At 38.4% G+C, this 23,796-nt stretch overlaps 1 protein-coding gene across 1 annotated transcript in view; it reads right to left on the bottom strand.

Annotated features, from left to right (window-relative positions):
* LOC111535438 (probable ubiquitin carboxyl-terminal hydrolase FAF-Y) overlaps nt 1-23,796 on the bottom strand; it is a 151,998-nt gene that overhangs the window by 57,281 nt on the left and 70,921 nt on the right. The window contains 6 exon segments of the mRNA XM_031935007.1: nt 9,860-10,029; nt 11,476-11,601; nt 12,561-12,598; nt 12,601-12,685; nt 16,236-16,514; nt 16,704-16,834. Of these exon segments, the coding sequence (XP_031790867.1) occupies nt 9,860-10,029; nt 11,476-11,601; nt 12,561-12,598; nt 12,601-12,685; nt 16,236-16,514; nt 16,704-16,834 (829 nt within the window).

Genomic DNA, 23,796 nt, shown 5'->3' with positions numbered 1-23,796 from the left:
TGCCTGTAGTCCCAGCTACTCAGGAGGCTGAGGCAGGAGAATGGTGTGAACCCGGGAGGCGGAGCTTGCAGTGAGCTGAGATCCGGTCACTGACTCCAGCCTGGGCGACAGAGCGAGACTCCATCTAAAAAAAAAAAAAAAGATGGTCCCGACAGAGGTGTTCAGTTATTGTTATATTCCCCAGCCATTTTGCAGGAGCTTCCTCCTTCTGCTGAAGCAACTTTCAGGGATTAAAAGAGCCAGAGCCTTTTCCTCTCTCATTTTTGTATTGAGATTTGAGCAGCTAAAAGGGGGGAAAGAAGCACACCTAAAGAAAAGGCACTTAAAATTATCAAGTCAGGAAGAGAGAGAAAAAATAATAAAGAAAAGTGAACACAGCCCAGGAACCTGTGGGAAACCATCAAGCAGACCTACCTACACATTTTGGAAGTTCAAAGAGAAGAGAGAAAGAAACAGAGTATTTAACAAAACAGTTATCAAGAATGTCACAAATTTTAGGAAAAAACACCCAAGAAGCCCAAGAAACTCCAAGTAAGATAAACTCATAGAAACACACACAAAGATACACGCTTATTAAACTGTCTAAAACAAAGACAATCTTGAAAGCAGCAAGAAAAGTGACTAGTCAAAAACTAAGGACTGTCACTGATAATCAGCGGATTTCTGTTTTTTTTGAGATGCAGTAGCACTGTATTTTATGAACATATACACCCAAATATAAAAGCATACTGGTGAGCACTAGACTGTTCTTGGAAGCTCTAATTTTTATCTATAGCCAGTGCTATATAAAAGACCACAATTGTGTTGTATTACATTTGGATGACAGAAAACTCTGAAATGATGTTGGTTTTTCTTACTTTTTCCTCCTAGAATGCCCCGAGTCTAAAAGGGTATGAAGCAGCCTCCCCCAAACAGATACACAGAAACAACTGAGATACTGCCTTTGTCTTTATGAAGATACAAAATACCTCAGAGACAGAAAGTTCTAAATCAAAAGCCTTATTTTTTACAATAAATATTTCTGATAAAAAATACACTGATGATCATTCCCCCAAACCAAACATATGCTTAAGATTCATGCTGAGATATCAACTGATTTTCCTTTCTTTTTAAACAGCTCATTGTTACACAGTTAACATGAAGAAACCATTAGCACTCTAGAATAAAACTTGTTGTGCAGTATTAATCAATCATGGAATCACTTAGGTATTGCTGTGAGATTTTTTAAGGAATCAGAGAGACTGATGGGGTTCAGGAGGATATTTATTATTTAGGTGCACTGGCCCAGTTGGATTAACATCCAAAGGATTGAGGGCTGAACAAAGAGTTACCTTTTAAGCATTTCCTGGGGGTGGGAGGAGATCTGTGCAGCAGGAAGCATATTACAGAAGTGAGAAACAATGACAGCTATTCAATTAACTGAGACATGCATTACATCACTTCTTACTTTTCAAGGAATAACATGCTTTGCGACTTGAGTGTATCTGTCTAGTGACCTTGTAGCTGCACAGCTAGAGAACCAGGGTCTTCACCATGCCTGGGAAAGGAGGAGAGATAAGGCTCACCAGCCACAGAAAAACAGGCAGTTACTTTTTAAAGGATTCCAGCTCTTTCTCTTCCTTAGGGGAAATTGGGTTTTCTTACATACAACTGAGTTTTTGCTTACACTCTTTAATTTCTTTTAATTCCTGTTCCAGTATAAACATCTAAGTTATAAGGTTTATAAAGTGTAGTTTTTAGGTTCAGTTGGAGTATTTTTATTTAATAGGTTAAAATTCTTGAAACACTGTTTTTTTTTTTTTCTTTTTTGGAGAGAGAGTCTTGCTCTGTCACCCAAGCTGGAGTGCAGTGGCCGGATCTCAGCTCACTGCAAGCTCTGCCTCCCGGGTTCACACCATTCTCCTGCCTCAGCCTCCCGAGTAGCTGGGACTACAGGTGCCCACCACCTCGCCCGGCTAGTTTTTTATATTTTTTAGTAGAGACGGGGTTTCACTGTGTTGGCCAGCATGGTCTTGATCTCCTGACCTTGTGATCCGCCTGCCTCGGCCTCCCAAAGTGCTGGGATTACAGGCTTGAGCCACTGCGCCCGGCCGAAACACTGTTATATGCAGAAACTCCCTTCAAAACAAAACAAACTACCTTACATTTGCCATTAAAGTTTCTTGATGCCTGCTTTTATGTGTACGCCACCCTCCAGGAAACTACATGTTCAGCTATCCAGAAGCCTGTCTTCTTGGTTTTCTAAGGAGGTTTCATTACATAGGCATGATTAAATAATCTACTGGCCACCAGCGGTCAACTTGAGCTTCAGCTGCTCTCCCCTTCTAGAAACTGCTCCTGGGGCTAAGAGTACCAACCCTCTAATTGTCAGTGGTGGGTCTTTGTTCTTAGAGGTCCCAAGATGGTGGCAGGCTGCTCCCAAGATGGCAGCAAGCCTTCTGTTCTTTGACCTGTAGTTTTTGGCCTCACAGATTTTAAGGAATGGAACCTTGGGCCACGCAGTGAGTGTTATAGCTCTATTAGAAGCCATGGCTCATGGAAGAGAACCGTGTAACCCAGCGACTAGTGTTCAGCTTGATTAGGGCTGAACCCAGGCACTTGGCTGCGCAAGAACAATGGCAAGTCTCTAGCCCAATCAGGAGTAGCAGTGGGTGCCTCCCTGGATCAGAAGCGCAGTGGATACCCTGCCAGATCTGGAGGGGTGGAAGTCGAAATGTTGGGTCTGCAATGGCAGCATTCAGCAGTGGTGGAAGGCGAGTGGAAGCTTAGTTTGAGCCAGAACAAACGCAGACCAGAAAAGTGTGCAGTTGTGAGATTTAACAGAGTGAAAACAGATCTCCCATACAATGGGAAGGGACCCAAACAGGGTTGCCACTGCCAATTTGAATGCCTGAGTTTATACCAGATCATTGTCCCTCCCCTCTATGCTCTCAGGCGATAGATGATTTAACTATTTCTTTATCTCCTGCTTTTAGCCTAACTGGTATTTTAGTGAGTTCTCTTTACTCCCTGATTGATCAGGAGTAAGTTGAGCTACAAGCCCTATTTAAAGGTGGGTTCAGTGACCTTTCCCAGATAGGCTTAGGAATTGTTAGTTGGCCTAGGAAATCCAGCTAGTGCTGTCTCTCATAATCATGTTTTCCTCTTTCCACTCAACACTAGAATATAAAGAGACAGCACTTTGGTGACTCCAAAGGAGTCTACTCCAGGAAAAAGGGACAAACACCAAACACATTTCACAAGCTCACATCTACCAAAAAGAAAACCCCAGTGATACAGGAGTTAAGAAAAAATTACTCAGGCAGATAGTAAGGGTGTTGGAGTCCTTGATAAGGCTTTTCTTCTTCATGAAAAGCAGCCCCAAATCATTTTCCAACAAAGAGCAGCCTGTAAGGTAGAGTTGCAGACATAGACAAGCAAGCTGGAAGCTTGCACAGGTGAAGGCAGGCAGGAACAAGGGCCTAGGCATTTTCAAGATGGTGGCTCCATCTTACCTTCTCTGCCAGCCAGTATACAGTAAGGAACAGACAAGATAGCTCCAATCAACTGGAACAGCCCCATTTGCATAATAACCTTAGGGTGGGGCCTCTGGACACAGTGGCTCACCCCTGTAATTCCAGCAACTTTGGGAGGCCCAGGTGGGAGGATCACTAGGTCAGGAGTTCGGTAACAGCCTTGCCAACATGGTGAAACCCTATCTCTACTAAAAATACAAAAATTAGCTGGATGTGGTGGTGTGCACCTGTATTCCCAGCTACTGGCTACTCAGGAGGCTTAGGCAGGAGAATTGCTTGAACCTGAGAGGTGGAGGTTACAATGAACCAAGATTGTGCCACTGCACTCCAGCATGGGGGACAGAGCAAGACCCCCTCTCAAAAAAAAAAGAAAAGAAAAGATAAAAAGATTAGGGTGGGGCAAGCAGCCTTCCTTGCACACTATGTAAACATCATACCTGATCAAACCAATCTGTGAGTCCTATGTAAATCAGACACAGCCTCCTCAAACTGGGCTAGAAAATCCAGTGCATGGGCTGCCAGCCAGTCCTTTCTCCTTGGAGACCCCTCTCTCTATAGAGACAACTACTTCTCTTTCTCTCCTTTTCTATTAAACCTCCACTCCTAAACACCTTCGGTGTGTCTGTGCCCTAAATCTTCCTGGCGGATGACCATGAGCTCCAGGGTGTATACACCAGACAACACAGCTGTTTCACCAGGACCAGAGTGTTCAATTGTTGAAATGTTCAGAGTTAAAATAAATTTTTCCCTTTTCCAAAATCATTTATTTCATAACAAGACAGTACAGGTCGACCATTCCTAATACAAACATCAGAAATTTTCTCTAATCTGAAACTTGAGTGCTGAGATGACACAAGTGAAAAACTCCATCCCTCAGTCCTTAACACAATCTTTGTTTCATGCACAAAACTATTAAATATACAAAATTACCTTCATGAAGGTAGATGAAAAATGAATTTCCTGTTTAGACTGGTTTCCCATCACCAAGATATGCAAACATTCTAAAACCCAAAACACTTCTGAGTCCCAAGCATTTCAAATAAAGGATACTCAATCTGTATTTCTTAACTTACAAGACCAATACTATTCACCTAACAAAGCTAGACAAATATTTTTCCAAAAAAAAGGAAGGAGGGAGGGAGGGAGGGACTGAGGGAGGGAGGGAATTAAAAGGTAAGGAGAAAGGAAGGGAAGGAGGGAAGGAAGGGGAAAGGGAAGGGGAAAGTAGAGACCAACACAATACATTTTAACAATGAAGACTAAGGTCTGATAGTTTTATATTGCCCAAATTCCTGTCTAAGGGGTCTGGGGAGTCATTCCCTACAAATCATAAATCCTCATCAGATGGGTTTTATTTAACCCTATATATTGTGACTTACTTTCCAGTATGACTCTGGCATAACATTACAATATAAGGAAGAGTATCAAAATGTTTTACCCCAAAACATGTTTCTTAGCCATATCTTGAAACAGCTCTGCAGCTTTCCTTTGAGGGAGAAAATATGCATCTGTAAAAAATCTCTATTAACATAGCTAAGTGTTTTTCTTCCAAGTCCTGTTAATTCTAAAGAGATTAAAGGTCTAGCACCTTTTCAAGATCTGAACAGGAAACATTTGTCATTTATCGTTTCTAAGGGCAGCCACTGTAAAAAGACTTCAAAAGAACCTTGATCTCCACAATCTTTTATCTTAACCTGCACATGTGCTTTCTATGATCCTAGGTCTTTCAATAAAATCAACTGTCAACCAGAAAATGTTCAAATTCACCGATACCCTGGAAGCCCCTGTCACCCACTTTTGAGTTGTCCCACCTTTCTGGACCAAACCAGTATTTCGTAAATGTATCTGACTGACGTCTCATGCCTCCCTAAAATATATAAAACCAAGCTGCACCCCAACCACCCTGGGCATATGTTCTCAGGACCTCCTGAGGGCTGGATCATGGGCCATCCTCACTCATATTTGGCTCAGAATAAACCTCTTCAAATATTCTACAGAGTTCGATTCTTTTCATTGACAACAATATACATCCAAACATCCTCAATAAAATACTAGCAACAAATACAACAGCATATTAAAAATACAAGGTACCATCATGAACTGCGGGATTTATCAAGAATGTAAGGGTGTTTAAACATATGAATTGATTCTTAATCTATTGTTAAAAAACCTCTGAACCAGACCAATTCCATCTTGAACAGGGGTTAGGTAAAATAACGCTGAGACCTTCTGTGCTACATTCCCAGAGGGTTACGCATTCTAAGGCAAAGGACGAGACAGACGTTGGCAGAAGATACAAATCATAAAGACCTTGCTGATGAAACAGGTTGCAGGAAGACAGCCAGCTAAACCCCACCAAAGCCAAGATGGCAATGAGAGTGACCTCTGGTTGTCCTCATTGCTGCAGTCCCACCAGCACCATATTAGTTTACAAATGCCATGGCAATGTCAGGAAGTTTACCCTACATGGTATAAAGATGGAAAGCATGAATAACCCACCCCTTGTTTTGCATATAATCAACAAATAACCATACAAATGGGTAAACAGCAGCCCTTAGGGTTGCTCTGGCTATGGAGCAGCCATTTTCTATTCCTCTACTTTCTTTTCCCCCGCCCCTCCCGCACCCCTTCCCGAGGGAGTCTTACTCAGCCACCTAGGCTGCAGTGCAGTGGTGCAATCTCGGCTCACTGCAACCACCGTCTCCCGGGTTCAAGCGATCCTCTGTCTCAGCCTGTCAAGTAGCTGAGATTAGAGGCACCTGTCATCATGCCCCGCTAATTTTTGTATTTTATGACAGACCAGGTTTCACCAGGTTTGTCGCGCTGGTCTTGAACTCCTGACCTCAAGTGATCCACCCGCCTCAGCCTCCCAGAGTGCCAGGATTACAGGCATGAGCCACCACACCCAGCCTATTCCTCTACTTTCTTAATAAACTTTCTTTTACTTTATGGGCTCGCCCTGAATTCTTTCTTATGTGAGACTGAACAGTACTCCCTTATGATCTGGATCAGGAACTTTTTGCAGTAACAACATCATCAGAAATACAATAAAGAAAATAACAAGGCTATCTCAATTGATTCAAAAAAATTATTCAAACTAATGTAAACACCTTTTCAGAATAAAACTGATTTCAAAAACTAGGATATAGAAGTGTCTCAACTGCATAAAGGCCATATATGAAAAACTAATAGCTAACACAGTCACAGGTATTTGAACCAGAGCGACTCCCACAGGAAGCCCACAAAAAATGCAGGTCACAAAGACTGCTGATAAAACAGGCCGCAGTAAAGAACCTGGCTCATCATACACTAATTATAAAGCATTAGCTTGCTAAAAGACACTCCCACTAGCGCCATATCACTTTACAAATACCACAGGCACCATCCAGAATTTACCATATACAGTTCAAAAAAGGGAGAAAAAGGGACACTCCCAGGTGGGCTGGGAGCGGGGAGTAGCAGATTCCCACCCCTTTTCCAGAAAATCCATGAATAATCCACCTGTTTAGCATAAATAAACCTTGTTTCGCATGTAATCAAGAAATCACCATAAATATAACCAACTAGCAACTCTCAGGGCTGCTCTGCCTACAGAGTAGCCATGCTTTTGGTTCCTTACTTCTCTATGAACTTGCTCTCACTTTACTCTGTGGACTTGACCCAAATCCAGGAACCCTCTCTAGGGGTCTGGATCAGGAATAACAACATCACTAAATGGTGAAAGATTAACAGTTTTTCCTAAATCAGGAACAAGATAAGTATGATTGCTCTTACTACTACTAATCAAGGCAGTAGAGCAGTTAGGCAAAAAAGGGAAGATATAAAATTGGTCCAAAAAGGAAAGACAGAAGTAAAACTATGTTATCTGCAAGTGACATGATCTTACTGTAAAAAAAACCCTCTAATCCATAAAGAAATTTAACAAAATTACAGGATGAATAAAATCAATACAAAGTTAATTAGTTGTGTTTTGATATAGTAGCAATGAATATCCCAAAAGAAAATTAAGAAAACAATTCCATCCACAAGAGCAGCAAAAAGAGCAAGTTAGCACTACAGTACTTAGAAATAATTTAGCAGAAAAGAAATCAGAGTGTTGAAGAAATAAACAGAAACTAAGTAAATGAAAAGACATATCCCATATTCATGACTTGGAAGACTTAATACTGTTAAGTGGCAATCACTTTTTTTTTTTTTTTTTGAGACAGAGTCTCGCTCTGTCACCCAGGCTAGAGTGCAGTGGCCAGATATCAGCTCCCTGCAAGCTCTGCCTCCCAGGTTTACGCCATTCTCCTGCCTTAGCTTCCCGAGTAGCTGGGACTACAGGCATCCGCCACCTCGCCCGGCTAGTTTTTTGTACTTTTTAGTAGAGATGGGGTTTCACTGTGTTAGCCAGGATGGTCTCGATCTCCTGACCTCGTGATCTGCCCGTCTTGGCCTCCCAAAGTGCTGGGATTACAGGCTTGAGCCACCGTGCCCAGCTGGCAATCACTCTTTTGAGAGAGATTCAATGCAATCTCCAACTTAAAATTTATATAGATTTCTATAAAACCTAGAAAGGTCTAAATAACTTTGAAAACAAATAAAAACCTATGCAAAACCAAAACACAAACGAACAAAAGAAAAATCCCAACAAAGTTGAAGGACTTACATTCCAATGTACTACTACAAAGCTAAAGTAATCAGGAGTGTGGCACTGGCCTAAGGACAGGCATATAGACCAAAAGAATGTAATTTTAGAGCCTAGAAACAATCCCTTGTATCTTCAACAAGGTGCCAAGACCACTTAATGGGGGTAAGACCACTCTATTCATAATGATGGGAAAGCTGGATATCCACATTCAAAAGAATGGAGTTGGACACTTTGGCTTCAATCATTCACAAAAATCAACCCCAATGGGATGAAAGACCTAAAATTAAGAACTATAAAAATATAAAATTTTTAGAAAACAATGTAGGAGAAAATATCTTTTGCTCTGGATTTCCCAACGATTTCTACCTTGAGGATGAAAGAAATACAGGCAACCAAAAAAGACATAAACTTCATGAAAATTAAAAACTTCTGTGCATAAAAGAACATTAACAACAGAGTGGAAATAAATCCTGGAGAATAGGAGAAAATGTCTCTAAATCATTAGTCTGGTAAGGAATTAATATCCAGAATGTATATGGAAACCCACTACAAAAAATAATCAAATTCAATAATGGTATAAAAACTGGAATACACACTTCTCTAAAGCAGATACACAAGTGACCAATAATATCACAAGAGCCGATGCTCAATATCACTACATTAGTCAAGTCATGAGGAAAATGTAAATATAAATCACAATGAGGTTCCATCTTATATACATTAGGATGGCCATTAACAAAAGTGAAAATAGTGTGGGAGAGGATGTGGAGAAACTTAAGCCTCTGTAAAGTGATGTTGGGAGTGTAAAGTGCTGAAGCCAATGTTTAAAAAGTTCACCCGATCTTTAAAAAGTTAAACACAACTTACCCTATGACCCAGCATATCCATTTCTAGAAATAGACTCAACAGCTCTGAGAACAGGAACTAAGGGATTCGTGCTCATAGTAATATTCACAATAACAATACTCAATAGTTAAAAGGTAGAAATAATCCAGGTGTCTATCAACAGACCGATGTATAAAAATATCTAGTATACACATACAAGAGAGTATCCCCTGAAAATGAATCAAGTTTTCTGACCATGCTACAATATAGATGAATCTTTAAAACAGTATGCTAAGCTAACAAGCTAGATACAAAGGCACAAATTTGTGTGGTTCCACTTATATGAGGTACCTAAAATAGTAAACGCATAGAAACTGAATAAATATTTTAAGTTACTATAGATTGGAGGATAGTGAAAATGGGAGTCATTGATTAAAAGAATTTGTTAGAGGGTGAAAAAATATTTTGAGGGTGATAAAATATTTTTGAGATAAAGCAGTAATGACTACACAATATTGCAATCATTCGACATATGCCAGTCATAACTGCACAATATTGTGCAATTAATGCCAATGAACAAAGCTAACTTAAAAAAGAGGTTAAACTGGCTAATTTTGTGTTATGTATATAATTACATGTTTTACCACAATAAGAAATGTCCAAAAAAAAAAAAAAAAATCAGTGCTGGCATCTTGCAGAGACAAACGTTTAGGTGAAGTGGAAACATATTTTTTAAAAAACTCCTCTACACTTCAAGGTGTTACATGAGCAAGTAAAAGGGTTCCTTCCTTCACTTCTGGAAAAAAAATTTTCTTTAGAAGTCATTCATTTCTGCTTGAAATGGTAAGGTAAGCTTTCCTTCAAATTAAATATAAAAATCACATACTTGCTTGGAAAGTGCAATAGTAAGTCAATGATGAAGGTCTGCCAGGCTTTTTCTTTACTAAGTGCATCCAATGCTGTTGTCAGTAAAGCAAAATATAAGGTCATCACTTCCAGTGCTTCAACGCAAACTTGTTCATCTTCCACCTACAGCTCATTGCTTCCATTGGTGGTCTGCAAAATTAGAATCAGGAGCAAGTTACCTAGAGACATATTCAACAGGAAATTCACAAACTCTCTAGTTACCATTTACAATTGCCTACTCGGTAAAGACCATGCAGCCTCAGACTCTTCACTTGTGGCTACAGAAGCTCTTTGGGATATACTCCAAGTGGGATTTAAGAAGCACATTCAATGGTAGGTACTCCTCACTTTTTATGTTCTTCTGGATGTGAGTGATCTGCTTCAATCATAACTGCTACTATAGAATCACTTTGGCACTGTGGTTTGGGTCTTTGACTAGTTCTATCGTAGAGCCTACCTGCAGGTCATTTTATTCAAAAATCGATCATAATACAAATGTTCAGGAAGCCCATGGAAGACTTCTGCAACCTGAAACATAACCAACTAGGTAGCTAATAATTTTTAATCTGCCACTATCCATCAAAATGTAACTAAGACTTATATATCTGGAACAGAATAACCATTCAACTATTCCAAAAAGGGAAGTTGTATAATGCCATGACTCACGTTCTCCTTTTAACTACACTAACATATATTTAAACCCACTAATGTATATTTTAACGGAGACCATCAGGGTTCTATAGGGGTAGGTAAATACCATAGATGTCAAAGAGCTAAACACAGTCTTATTTCTATAAATAGCTTGCTTAATGTACCAGAACGCTGGTGATAATACCTAAATGGTAGACATTCTTCCTGCTTTTGAGTGTTCTAAAAGAACCAAGTAAAATTCATTAATTGATTGACTGAGACAGAGTCTTGCTCTGTTGCCCAGGCTTGAATGCACAGGCATGATCTCCACTCACTGCAACCCTCTGCCTCCTGGGTTCAAGTCATTCTCATGCCTTAGCTGCCCACATAGCTGGGATTACAGGTCTGTGCCACTGCGTGGAGCTAATTTCTCCCCTTTCCCCATCCCTCACCCGCTGGAGAGATGGGGTTTCACCACGTTGACCAGGCTGGTCTCGAACTCCTGACCTCAGGCAATCTGCCTACCTCGGCCTCCTACAGTGCTGGGATTAACAGGCGTGAGCCACTGTGCCCGATGCCAAGTAAAATTTAAATGCCATAATTCCCAAAGAGACAATTAACCAAAAATTTACACAGGACAAAATCATGAAGAATGAAGAACTAAAGAAAATGGGGAGAGGTGGATTCATTACAGTATAACTATATTTGAGTCAATGAGAAGTCTTTTTAAAAAGGAGGAAAAGAAAGCTGCCTCATGGCAGGCTCCTATTTTATTTTCAGAATAAAACTACGTATTTATAAGTACATATATATATAAGTACTACATATATATTTATAAGTAGAAATTAATTTTAAACTATTAGATACAAGCGACTTGGTCTATAAGGTGACAGAAATGATGAAAATTTAATCACATGTACAATCAAGCAACATTTTCTTAAAATCGATTTCTGTAATAATTCTTACCATTTCATAAATTTTAGTTATCTCTTCATTTGGGCTAAATGCTAGTCCTAATGCCCCACATGCTGATGCCCAGATAATTTTCTGTATAGCTCTAATTACACAAATATCAGGCATATATCTTGAAGCCTGCAGAAAAGAAAGAAATAATTAAAAGTGCTGACAGAATGTTAAAGTGAATAATCAGGAAAACAAAACATGTCTCTTTGTGAAAGAAGTGGAAATGGCAGTAAAAGTAAACATCATCAGACCTGCCTTTAAAGACAAAAGTTCCCTCAGTCTCATTTTTAATATCATAACATTAAGTCAAAAAACGACTTCCCATATGAAGGGAACATACAGCAATATCCACAAAGTATGCTTCAGGTTCAAGTCTCATATAGCTTTGTCCTATTTTTCATAAAATTTTAAAAATAAAAACAAATTACTTAGTCATGCTATGCAAAGATGTTTATCCAAGAGATACAAAAACATACGTCCACAGAAGCACTATGACTTGATGAGCTTCCTAAAAATTTTATTCACAACAGTCAAAATTAGACTGTTGTGAATAATCCAAATGTCCATCAACACATGAATGAATTAGCAACATGTAAAGTAACCATACATGGACTACTACCCAAAGTGAAATAAGCTGCACACATATATAACAACATGGATGACTTTCACAATTTTGCTGATAGATATAAGCCAGACCCAAACGGTACAACGTATACGATTCCATTTATGTAAAATTTAAGAGAATAAACATCACAAGAAAACTTCTGGAGCCAATGTAAACATCCTATTCCTTGCGCTTGTGTGAGCAGTTTAAACATATACTAAAACTTATTTGATCTAGTTTGTGCAATGTAAATTATAACACAAAAAGCTTATTTAAAAATTTCAAAATCGCTGAAGCTGTACTATTAATATTAGCAGCTATCAGGTCAAAGATAACCTTATGAAATTTTAAATAAATAAATTGAGATACAGACTGAACTGTTTTGGGTCTACAATATTTAGCCTCAAATTCTCATAGCTTAATTTATTTATGTGTTAAGAAGAGATCATTCAGGATCCCAGAACTGTGAAAATTTCATACTAACCTCATCAGCTATTTGCTGAGCAAGAAGTACTGACTTTTTCTAAGTATGCACTCAGATGATGGATTAGGAATGCTCTGAAGAGCACTTTGTAGCACCACTGCTTGATCATGAGTAGCTTGGTTAATCTGAAAAATGTGAATCATTTTACCTCCAATGAAAAAACTGTATATCATAATCCCTAAAATTTTTACATTAAAAAATTTTTTACTCCTCATGCATCACCACTTCTTCAGGATGTTATTCCTTCACTTATCCCCTGTAGAGTTTATGGGGGTTTGCATAAAAATTATTTCACATTGCCAACATTATGGAACTGTCCTTCAAAGTAACAGAGGTGCGGAAGTGTTTACCCAAGAGATATAAAAGCATATATCCACAGAAGCTCTATGATGTGTTGATGAGTTTCCTAACAGTTTTACTCCCATTAGGCAAAACTAGAAATAATCCAGATGTCCATCAATAGACAAATGTTAACAAAATGTGGAATTACCATACCTTGAATAGTGAACATTACTCAGAGTGAAATAAATTACATACATAGTGACACCCTGGAAACTCCAATTTGAGATGAACTCTATTATTCTTTCTGCACTTGGGCTCATATGCAGAGACAAATGATACAACATGTCTCTGGGTAGAAACTTCTCCTGGCCCTTTTTGCCACACGTGACTAGGCCTACCATAATACAGGACTATGGAGATACCAGGAAACTATCCTTTAAAATCTACAAACTTAGTCTTTAGGATGCTCCTTATTTTGCCCAAGGCTGATTATGCCACCTGCATTCTAATGCTCATTTCACAGACAGGCTAAAAGTTTCTCACAGCTTAACCTACCATCCTCTCTATGGCTGTTATTTGCACAGTAAAGTTTCATTTTATTTTATTATTTTAATTTGAGAAGGAGTCTCACTCTGTCACCCCGGATGGAGTGCAGTGGTGAAATCTCGACTCACTACAACCTCTCCCTCCTGGGTTCAAGTGATTCTCCTGCCTATGCCTCCCGAGTAGCTGGGATTACACACACACATCACCACACTCAGCTAATTTTTGCATTTTTAGGAGAAACAGCATTTCACCATGCTGACCAGGCTGGTCTCGGACTCCTGACCTCACATGATCTTCCCCCCTAGGCCTCCCAAACTGCTGGGATTACAGGCATGACACACCGCAACTGGCCCAAAGTTTTAAAAAAGTTTAAAAAAATCATATTAAAACAGATATTTTAAGAATTTCAAGAGTCTGGGGGAGGTATTACTGCAATTGTCAGGCGGGCAAAGCGTTAAGACCGAACAGATCAAATGCTTCCAACCACTGTTTCCAACTTCAACCAATGAATTTTAAAATTTATCTGTTACGTACATATTATTTCCATTTTTAAATACATTTTTCACAAATGATTTGCCAAGTGATACTACATACAATTTCATACACAAAAACACTAATATTGCAAAGGTGGTAAAAATATAGTTGCCAAGTCAGCAGCTTCACTGAATTAAAAACCTCAGCTGGCTGGACACGGTGGCTCATGCCTGTAATCCCAGCACTTTGCGAGGCCGAGGCGGGTGAACTACTTGAGGTCAGGAGTTTGAGACCAGCCTGCCCAACATGGTGAAACCCATCTCTAGTAAAAATACAAAAATTAGCTGGGTTTGGTGGCATGCACCTGTAGTCCCAGCTACTCAGTATGCTGAGGTAGGAGATTCACTTGAACCCGAAAGGAGGACAGAGCTTGCAATGCACCAAGATGCAGTCACTGCACTCCAGGCTGGCGATGGAAAGAGACTCCATCTCAAAAATAAAAAGAGACTCTATCTCAATGAAAAAACAACAAATTCTCAGATTATGGTTATCATCTTGGACCAAGCTACTTCATGGCTCCAGGTCTCAATTTTCATTTACAAAATAGAAACTAATAGCCGAGGCTCAACAAATACAGCTATGTTCGTGATTAATGGAGATAAAGCATAGTAACTAGCATACAAGAGCTTGATATATTTTGACCATCATTATCCAATAAATTAATCTGCATGCAGAAAGAAATTACGTAAGGTGAGGTGTACATTGCATCTGTAGCAATAGCTGGTTTATAGTAGATATTAAGTAGATATATAATATCAATTACTTGTTGAATAAAAAGTTACACAATGCTTTAAAACTGCAAATTGAATTTTGCTAATCTAACTAGAGTTTTTCATGTCAGCAAGGTCTTGTGTCACTTGTTCTCACACTGAAATTGTCTTGTTACCATTACTGTTGATACAATAACTCTCCAAAAAGGATTAGGAATGCCCCAAAGTGCAAAAATAATTTACTCTAATACTGGCAGAACCAAATATTATCTATTCAAAACTTGTCCATGGAAAGTAATTATGGTAATTAAGGAATAATAAGCGTGGAATGTGCAAAAAGTAAATCTTACTTAATAGTACAAAAAGTTTTTAAATCTATGAGAGAAACCCCCTAAGAATTTTCTTTGCATTTTCCAATTTCTTAAAATGTAACCCTCTTGTACGTATTGTAGACAGTGGTACATTAAACATATTTTAAGGACTAATTTTCCTTAAGCTCCTTACTAGGATATGATTAGAGATTAATATATATCTCTGTGTCCTCTGGTAGCATATATCTTAAACATGTACACAGAAAGAAATGTGTAAAAAGATACAAAAAATATCGTTTGTATTTCAGTAAACTCCTACAACAAGGACCATAATAAGAACCCTACCTCTTTTTATATAAATATGCATGAAGCCCATGACATATAAAGCAATAAAACTTACTCAGGATAGAGACAGAGCTTTGTAAATTATTATCTAAATTGACATGCACAAGACCACTTCTTATTTTCTTTTTTTTTTGGATGAAACATTTCAAAAAATATATAAAAGCAGAGAAAATATAATAAATCCTCAAATACCCATTATCTAGTGTCAATAACTATTAACAAAAGTTTAAACTGCTTCAACCAACTCCCCAAGAAACAAACACAGAATTATACTACCCCAGAATTATTTTGAAGCAAATCTCCAACATTTTATTTTAGGTCAATTATGACAGCATGACTTATACCCAAAATAAACTTAATTAATCTAGAATATACAGATTATCCAGACACTATCCAAATTTCCCTGATTAACACCTCACACATACCTAAACATAATAATCTGTATTATTATTACACGAATTAGTAAAACCATCCTTTATAACATAAGTGAACTCAATGTTAGTCAGAATTGAATTCATCTTCTGCATCCAATCTAAGCACTTCTTGAGAACTGCTAGTGATGCTGTTCAAGTCTAACAGCAAAGCAGAAAGAGATTCATAGTCGTGGTGGCAAGAGAGGTTTGCTGCATGGCAATTATATACTCTCCTTTATAATTAACTGTCTTTATGTATCTTTCTCGTATGATTTAACAAAAGATTCAGGTGAAGTTTCCATTAAACAACTGAAAGTAAAAAAGGACTTAAAGAGACTGGAGAGTTCACTCAAAGTAGTATAGTCAGTAGTCAATCTTTACATTTTAAAAACAAATACAACTTAATAGAAAAAAACCCTTAAGATAACATGCTATCTGTTGAATTATTTCTATCATCTACTTAAAAGACACAGAGTTTATATTGATTAAATATTAAGGACTAAATATTTTTAAAAGTTTCTAAACATTTATTACTGGTATTATGGGGTCTGTACCATCTACAACTGGCTGACAAGCTTCCGCTACAGCTCGAACATGGCCATAGCCAATGGCAGTTAACAACAGTTTGGCTATTTTAAGAGCATTTAAATAAACACCCCTTCGAGTTTCCGTATCTGTATTTGGCAAGAAGTTATTTCTTATTAGCATACTCAGTATAAGGGGTAAGCCACCACTTTTCAAGAAGTGAACTTGAAAGTCAGAGGACCCATCAGTTAGAGGTGCACCAGCAGGCATTAACAAGGCATAAACTACCTGGAATAAAAAAAAAAAAGAGACTCTATTAAAAGGGATTTTAAAAAATAACTTAGTAACATCTATTTCTCCTCTCATCACTGCTAAGAAATTCTTGACTATTTTAAAAACTTCCTTTACAGTCTTATCAGTGTTCTTGACATTACCATATAATATAAAAATTATATTTTTGCAAAGGCAAAAACCAACCTCTGTTACGTACAGAACTTGGGAGGCAGAAGGACCAAAGAAAAGAGAGTCAAGAGGTGGACTAAGTTTGCCTTCTCCAACTTTTGCATGGTCCAAACAAACAGCTTGTAATTTTTCTACAGTTGTTCTATCTGCAAAGGAAAAAAGACACAGACTAAAATAAAATGTAACTCATGTGCTGTTAACGTTTCACATTTGCCGAAGAGTATTATTTTACATAAATAAAAATTATATCCACAAATCTCAATTAAGCTGAGATCAAATATTGTAATTTATAACTAGAACTGGACTGACTGATTAATGATCGATCAGGACTCCTTAACTGCCAACATAAAATATGAAGGGAAGCGTTTCCTATCCAGAGACTTCAAGTCAATATATCCTCCTTCATCCACTGGAGACAGAGAGGAAAAAAAAACAAAAAACAAAAAACAAAACCAAACAATGGAAAGAGAATACAAGCATTGACCACATATAACTGAATAATAAAATGACAAATAATCAATTAAAAATGAGCAAAGGATGTTAACAGACATTTCTTCAAAAATAGATAAATGGCTAGGAAGCAAATGAAAATTGCTCAGCATCATTAGCCATCAAAGAAATGCAAACAAAACCATATTAACATATCACTTTAACACCAGTAGAATGGATAGTCATATTAAAAAAACACTTTTAAGTAGTATTGGTGAAGACGCGGAGAAACTGTAACACTCTGACCTTACTGGGAGGATTGTAAAGCGGAACAGTCACTTTGGAAAAACTTAGTAGTTTCCAATAAGTTAAACATAGAGTTACTGTCATCCAGCCATTTGAGTCCCAGATAAACAACCCAGAGAATGCAAACATAAGTCCCCAACAAAACTTGTACACAAATATTCAAAGTATTGTTCATAGTAGTCGAAAGTTGAAAACAACCTAACTGTCCATCAACAGATGAGCAGATCAACAAAATCTAGTATACACAAACCATGCTATATTATTCAGCCTTAAAAACGAAACAATTTTGCCACATGCTAAAACATGATGAACTTTTGAGGACACTACTGCGTGAAATAAGCTAGTCACAGAAAGAAAAATACTGTGCTATTTCACTTACATGAGCTACGGAGAGTATTAAAACTCAGAAAGAGAAAGTAGAATGATGACTGTGAGGGCAGGGGAGCAGGAAAAAATAGAAGAGTTGTTTTTAGTGCGTACCAAGTTTCAGCTTCATGAAAAGAAAAAAAATTCTGGAGATTGGTTGCATAACAATGTGAAAACACTTATTACTGACGAACTCTACAATTTAAAATGGTTAAGATGATAAACTGTATGGTAACTTTTCCACAATTTCTTTTAAAAAGTGAATTGCCTGCTGATGATAATAGTCAAGGCATGTAAGCCCAGTTTGAGAAATATTGTACAAAACTGGTCTTTTTCAATAGTGTCAATGTCATCAAAGGTGTTATAATTCCTGATACTGATAAATTCTTCTGTGGTTATATAAGAGAATGTTCTTGTTCTAAGGCAACACACTGAGACAGTTAGGTAAAAAGACATAGGTTATCTGTAACTTCTCCTCCAAATGTCAGAAGAATTAATTATATGGAGAAAGAATGAACAGCAGGTGTGGCAATGTTTAAACAGGTGCAGAATCTGGAAGGGTGTATGGAAGCAGTCTGTATTATTCATGATGACTTTGACACTATTATAATGTCAAAAGTTGGTTATATTTTAATAGAAGAAAAAAAAAGTTTCAGTGGACCGGGGCGACCATGCAGAAAAGAGGAAACCAAGCAAAACTCAGTAATTGCACTGGAGAAATAAGCTTGCTTGTTGTATAACACATTTCTGTAACACCAATTAGCTCATATCCAATCCAATTGGCAAAGAGGGTCATAATGTTAGTATAATGTGTAAGCTAAGCTTGGTAGATGGGAAGCCCTCCTCGGCAAGAATAGCCAGAGAATAGAAGTACAACCTTCAGATAGAAAGCCATTAGCTTGAGTGCTACATACGTAAAAGCTTTCAGCTCTACTTTAGGAAATTAAAAGGGAAGACCTATTCCCATCCTTGCAATGCTCTCAGCTCACATCAGCTGCTGACGCTTTTTATGTTCCACCTACATGGCAGTCGCTCTGTTTCAGAATATTCTTTCATTCATCTGTTTTATCTCAATGCTCTTAAGCCAACAATTTCTCTTTTCATTTTGTGCATACTTAATATTTTCCAAAACAGGAGATAATCACACTGAGATATCTACCTGGGCCATCCAAATTATGCATAGTCAGTCACTCTTATTTCTAGTAGTACTCTGCTTAAATTGCATGTTGAATGGCAGCCTGGCATTAGAGGCTGAAGCCTGAGCTAAGTGAAGAGGAGATTATCTAGGCAAAGAAAAGGTTGGTAGAGAAGATAAATAATTGGTAACTAGGATTAATTAAGTAAATATATTAAAGAATAATACTCAGCCAGGTTCCTCACTCCTGGAGACAAAACTTTCATATAAGGAAAGAAAAAATAAACAAAAAGAAGCCTGTGGAACTGGACTAAAATTGGAGGTACTGATGTGATCTCATTCATAGATAGATCGATCGATAGATAGATAGACAGACAGATAGACAGACCGACCGATAAGCCTAGCTTTATTGTGCTCTGCTTCACTATGCTTTGCAGATACTGTGCTTTATACAAATTGAAGGCTTATGGTAATCCTGTGTCCAGCAAGTCTATCAGCACTATGTTTTCCATAGTGTGTGGTCATTGTGTGTCTTGTGTCACATTTTGGTAATTCTCATAGTATTTCAAAGTTTTTCATTATTATCATATCTGTTAAGTGATCTGTAACCAGCAGTCTTTGATGTTCCTATTGTAATTGTTTCGGGGCACAAGATGCTGCACCAGTATATCACAGCAAACTTAATAAATACTGTGTGCACTCTGACTGCTCCACTGATTGGTCTTTCCATATCTCTCCTTCCTTGGGTCCCCCATCCCTGATATACAATAATGCTTGAATTAGGCCATTAATAATCCTACAATGTTGTAAGTGTTCTAGTGAAAGGAAGAGTCACACATCTCTCACTTTAAATCAAAAACTAGTGATTAAGCTTAGTAAGAAAGGCATGCCAAAAGCTGAAACAGGATGAGAGCTGGATCTCTTACACCCGTTAGCCAGGCTGTGAATGCAAAGGAAAAGTTCTTGAAAAAATGAAGTGTTGCTCCACTACACACAGGAAAGATTAGAAAATGAAACAGCCTTATTGAAAAGAAGAAAGCTTTAGCTGTCTGGATAGATCAATAACAGCCATGCTGTCCATTAAGCCAAAGCCTAAACCAGAGTGAAGCTCTTACTTTCCCCAATTCTACAAAGGCTGAGAGAAAAGAAAGTTGCAGAAGAAAAGCTCAAAACTAGCAAAGGTTAGTTCATGAGGTTTAAGGGAGGAAGCAATCTCTAAAACATGAAAGTACAAGTTGAAGCACCAAGTGCTGACACTGAAGCTATAGCAAGTTAACTAGAATAGGAAGCTAAGATAATTGACAATGGTGTCTACCGTAAATGGATCTTCAGTACAAATAAAACAGCCTTGTAGTAGAAGAGGACTCCATCGAGACCTTTCTTAGCTGTAAAGGAGAGGTTAATGCCTGGCTTCTAGGCTTTATAAAACAGGCTTACTCTGTTGTTAGGGGCTAATGTCACAGGTGAATTTAATTTGAAGTCAATTTATTTACCATTCCCGAAAATCCTAGGGTCCTTAAGAATTATGCAAAATCTCCTTCATCTCTGGCCTACAAGCAAAATAGCAAAGCCTGGATGATAGCACATCTGTTTACAGGATGGCCTGTTGAATAGTATAAGCCCACTGTTGAGATCTATCATGCAGAAAAAAAGATTTTTTTGAAAGTATTACTGCTGATTGACAATGCATCTGGCTACCCAGAAGCTCTGAAGGAGATGTACAAGAAAATGAATGGTGTTTTCATTGCTTGCCGACACAAGGTCCATTATGCAGCCCATCGAGTAATTGTGAGTTTCACCTTATCAGTTAGGAATAGCTCGGTAGGGTAGCTTACACCCATAATCCCAGAGCTTTGGTAGACAAAGGCAGGCAGATCACTTGAGGCCAGGAACTTAAGACCCAGCCTGGTCAAAACAGTGAAACCCCGTTCCTACTAACGATACAATAAATAAGCTGCATGTGGCAGCACTCACCTGTAATCCCAGCCACTCAGGAGGCTAAGGCAGGACAATCGCTTGAACCTGAAAGGTGGAGGTTGCAGTGAGCCAAGAGGGTACCACTGCAATCCATCCTAGGTGACATAGTAAAACAGTCTCAAAAAAAAAAAAAGGATTACATTTTGTTTGACTATAGCTGCCATAGATAGTGATTCCCTGTTGAATCTGGGCAAAGTATATGGAAAGCCTTCTGGAAAGGAATTTCCCTTCTCGATGCCACTAAGAACATTCACGATTCATGGGAAGAGGTCAATATAACCACATTACCGGGAGTTTGGAAAAAGTTGAATGACTCTGAGACTTCAGTGGGCGAGGGAACTGCAGACACAAGTGGAATAGCAAGATAACTAGAATTAGAAGTGAAGCCTGAAGATGTGACTGAATTGCTGCAATCTCACAATAAAACTTTAACAGAGATGAACGTGCTTCATACAGCTGAGCAAACAAAGTGGTTTCTTGATATGAAATCTACTCCTGGAAAAGATATTGTTATGAATACTGTTGAGATGACAACAAAGGATTTAGAATATTACAATACATCAGCTTAGTTGATAAAGCAGGAGCAGAGTTTGAGAGGACTGACTCAAGTTTTGAAATAAGTTTTACTTGGGGTCAGATGCTATCAAATACTATCCCAAGCTACAGGGAAATCTATCCAGAAAGGACAGTCAATAGCAGAAAAATTCACTGTTGTCTCCTTTTAAGAAATCACCACAGATGTCCCCAGCTTCAGCAACCATCACCCTGATCAGTTAACAGCAGGTGATGTTGAAGCAAGACCCTTCACTGGCAAAAAGTCACAATTTGCTGAAGGCTCACTTGATTGTTACTATTTTTTAACAAAAAGTATTTTACAGACTACAGTATAGTGTAAAATAACTTGTATGCGCACAAGGAAACAAAGAAACTTCTTCAACTTGATTTATTTAGAGGTACACTTTATTGTAGTGGTCTGGTAACGGAAACCACAGTATCTCCAAGGTACATCTACAGACATATACCTATGGTAGATTTTATTCATATGTTAAGAGAGCCCATATTTTATCTTCTATGTAACATTTTACACTAAAACAATCAGTGATCAGGTAAATGGCCAATTTAGTCTTGGAGCTGGAAAACTGGTACATTTGTAGGCCAAGAAATACAAGCCATTTAATGACAGTAAGTTAAAATCAGATGCTATTTATACAAAAACAGCAATTTCTCACAGCTAAAGAAACTACTCTTTCAACTAGCAAGATCTATTGATTACTTGGTACACACAATAAACAAAAAAATCAAAATAAAACTAGCATTCCAAGGCATTTCATCATTAGATTTCAGAACTATAGAGTTAAAAACAAAGCTTCTAGAGAGAAAGTTAAGACACAACAGGCTCAGTCCTCCCAGCAACCAATATTGCTATGAAACTGCCAATGTTCTACTTTCAACTCTATGTTCAACCTACTCCAAGTAAAAAAATAGAAAAAAACAAAACAACCAAATAATAAATTATTGCACGTGGGAGAGTTTAGCTGTTCAAAAAAGTAATGTCCTAACAAAAAAATCTTAACTTCTATGTATCAATTTTTAGGAGGCTATGCTTCAGCAACATGAAGACTGACTCAAGAAAGATGTAAGACCAAGGAGAACAAAAAGACCACCAAAGGAAAAGTTATATACGTAAGTTCCAGAATGATAGCTGTGTCAAAGAGAACAAAGCACAAGGGAGCAGGAAGATGAAATGCTCCAAGAAAACATGATATAACACATTTGACCACATGAACAACTGTTTTAGGAAGTTACTGGAAGGAATATGAGAAAATATAGTAATTAACACCAAGAAAACCAATCAAATGATAAGGGCAATATTAAAATATAGTATAATCAGGTGTGAGTAACTTAGGAGATTATAGTATTTTCAAATTTCTTAAAAATGTGAACAATGCAGATAGATTTAAACAAAAACTGTGACATGACTAGAGAGGAAGGATATAGTAACATGTAAGAAATACATTTTCACAAGTCAATATTTAATATCGAAAACCTGACACACAAAAATAGCAAGGGCATAGTGCTTAGAAAAAAACTGGTATATTCAGAAATGAAAGTTAAACTTTGTAAGACCTAGTGATCCACGCCAAGATGGCTGAATAGGAACAGCTCCAGCCTCCAACTCCCAGCATGAGCAACACAGAAGATGGGTGATTTCTGCATTTCCAACTGAGGTACCAGGTTCATCTCACTGGAGAGTGTTGGACAGTGGGTGCAGGACAGTGGGTGCAGCCCAAGGAGTGAGAGCCAAAGCAGAGCGAGGCAGTGCCTCACCCAGGAAGCGCAAGGGGGAAGGGAATTCCCCTTCCAAGCCAAGGGAAACAGTGACACACAGCACCTGGAAAATCAGGTCACTCCCACCCTAACACTGTGCTTTACCAAGGGTCTTAGCAAACGGCACACCAGGAGATCATATCCCGCACCTGGCTCGGAGGGTCTCACACCCATGGAGCCTTGCTCATTGCTAGCACAGCAGTTTGAGACCTAACCTCAAGGCGGCAGAGAGGCTGGGTAAGGGGCACCCACCATTGCTGAGGCTTGAGTAGGTAAACAAAGCGGCCAGGAAGCTTGAACTGGGTGGAGCCCACTGCAACTCAAGGATGCCTGCCTGCCTCTGTAGACTCCACCTCTGGAGACAGGGCATAGCCAAACGAAAGACAGCAGAAACCTCTGCAGATTTAAATGTCCATCTGACAGCTTTAAAGAGAGTAGTGGTTTTCCCAGCACGGAGTTTGAGATTTGAGAACGGACAGACTGTCTGCTCAAGTGGGTCCCTGACCCCCATGTAGCCTAACTGGGAGACATCCTGCACTAGAGGCAGACTGACACTTCACACCTCAC

The sequence above is a fragment of the Piliocolobus tephrosceles genome, chromosome Y (assembly GCF_002776525.5).
Source record: "Piliocolobus tephrosceles isolate RC106 chromosome Y, ASM277652v3, whole genome shotgun sequence".
In the NCBI taxonomy this organism is placed as follows: domain Eukaryota; kingdom Metazoa; phylum Chordata; class Mammalia; order Primates; family Cercopithecidae; genus Piliocolobus; species Piliocolobus tephrosceles.
Note: the sequence above shows the minus strand (reverse complement) of the source record. Positions and strands in the feature narration are given on the sequence as shown.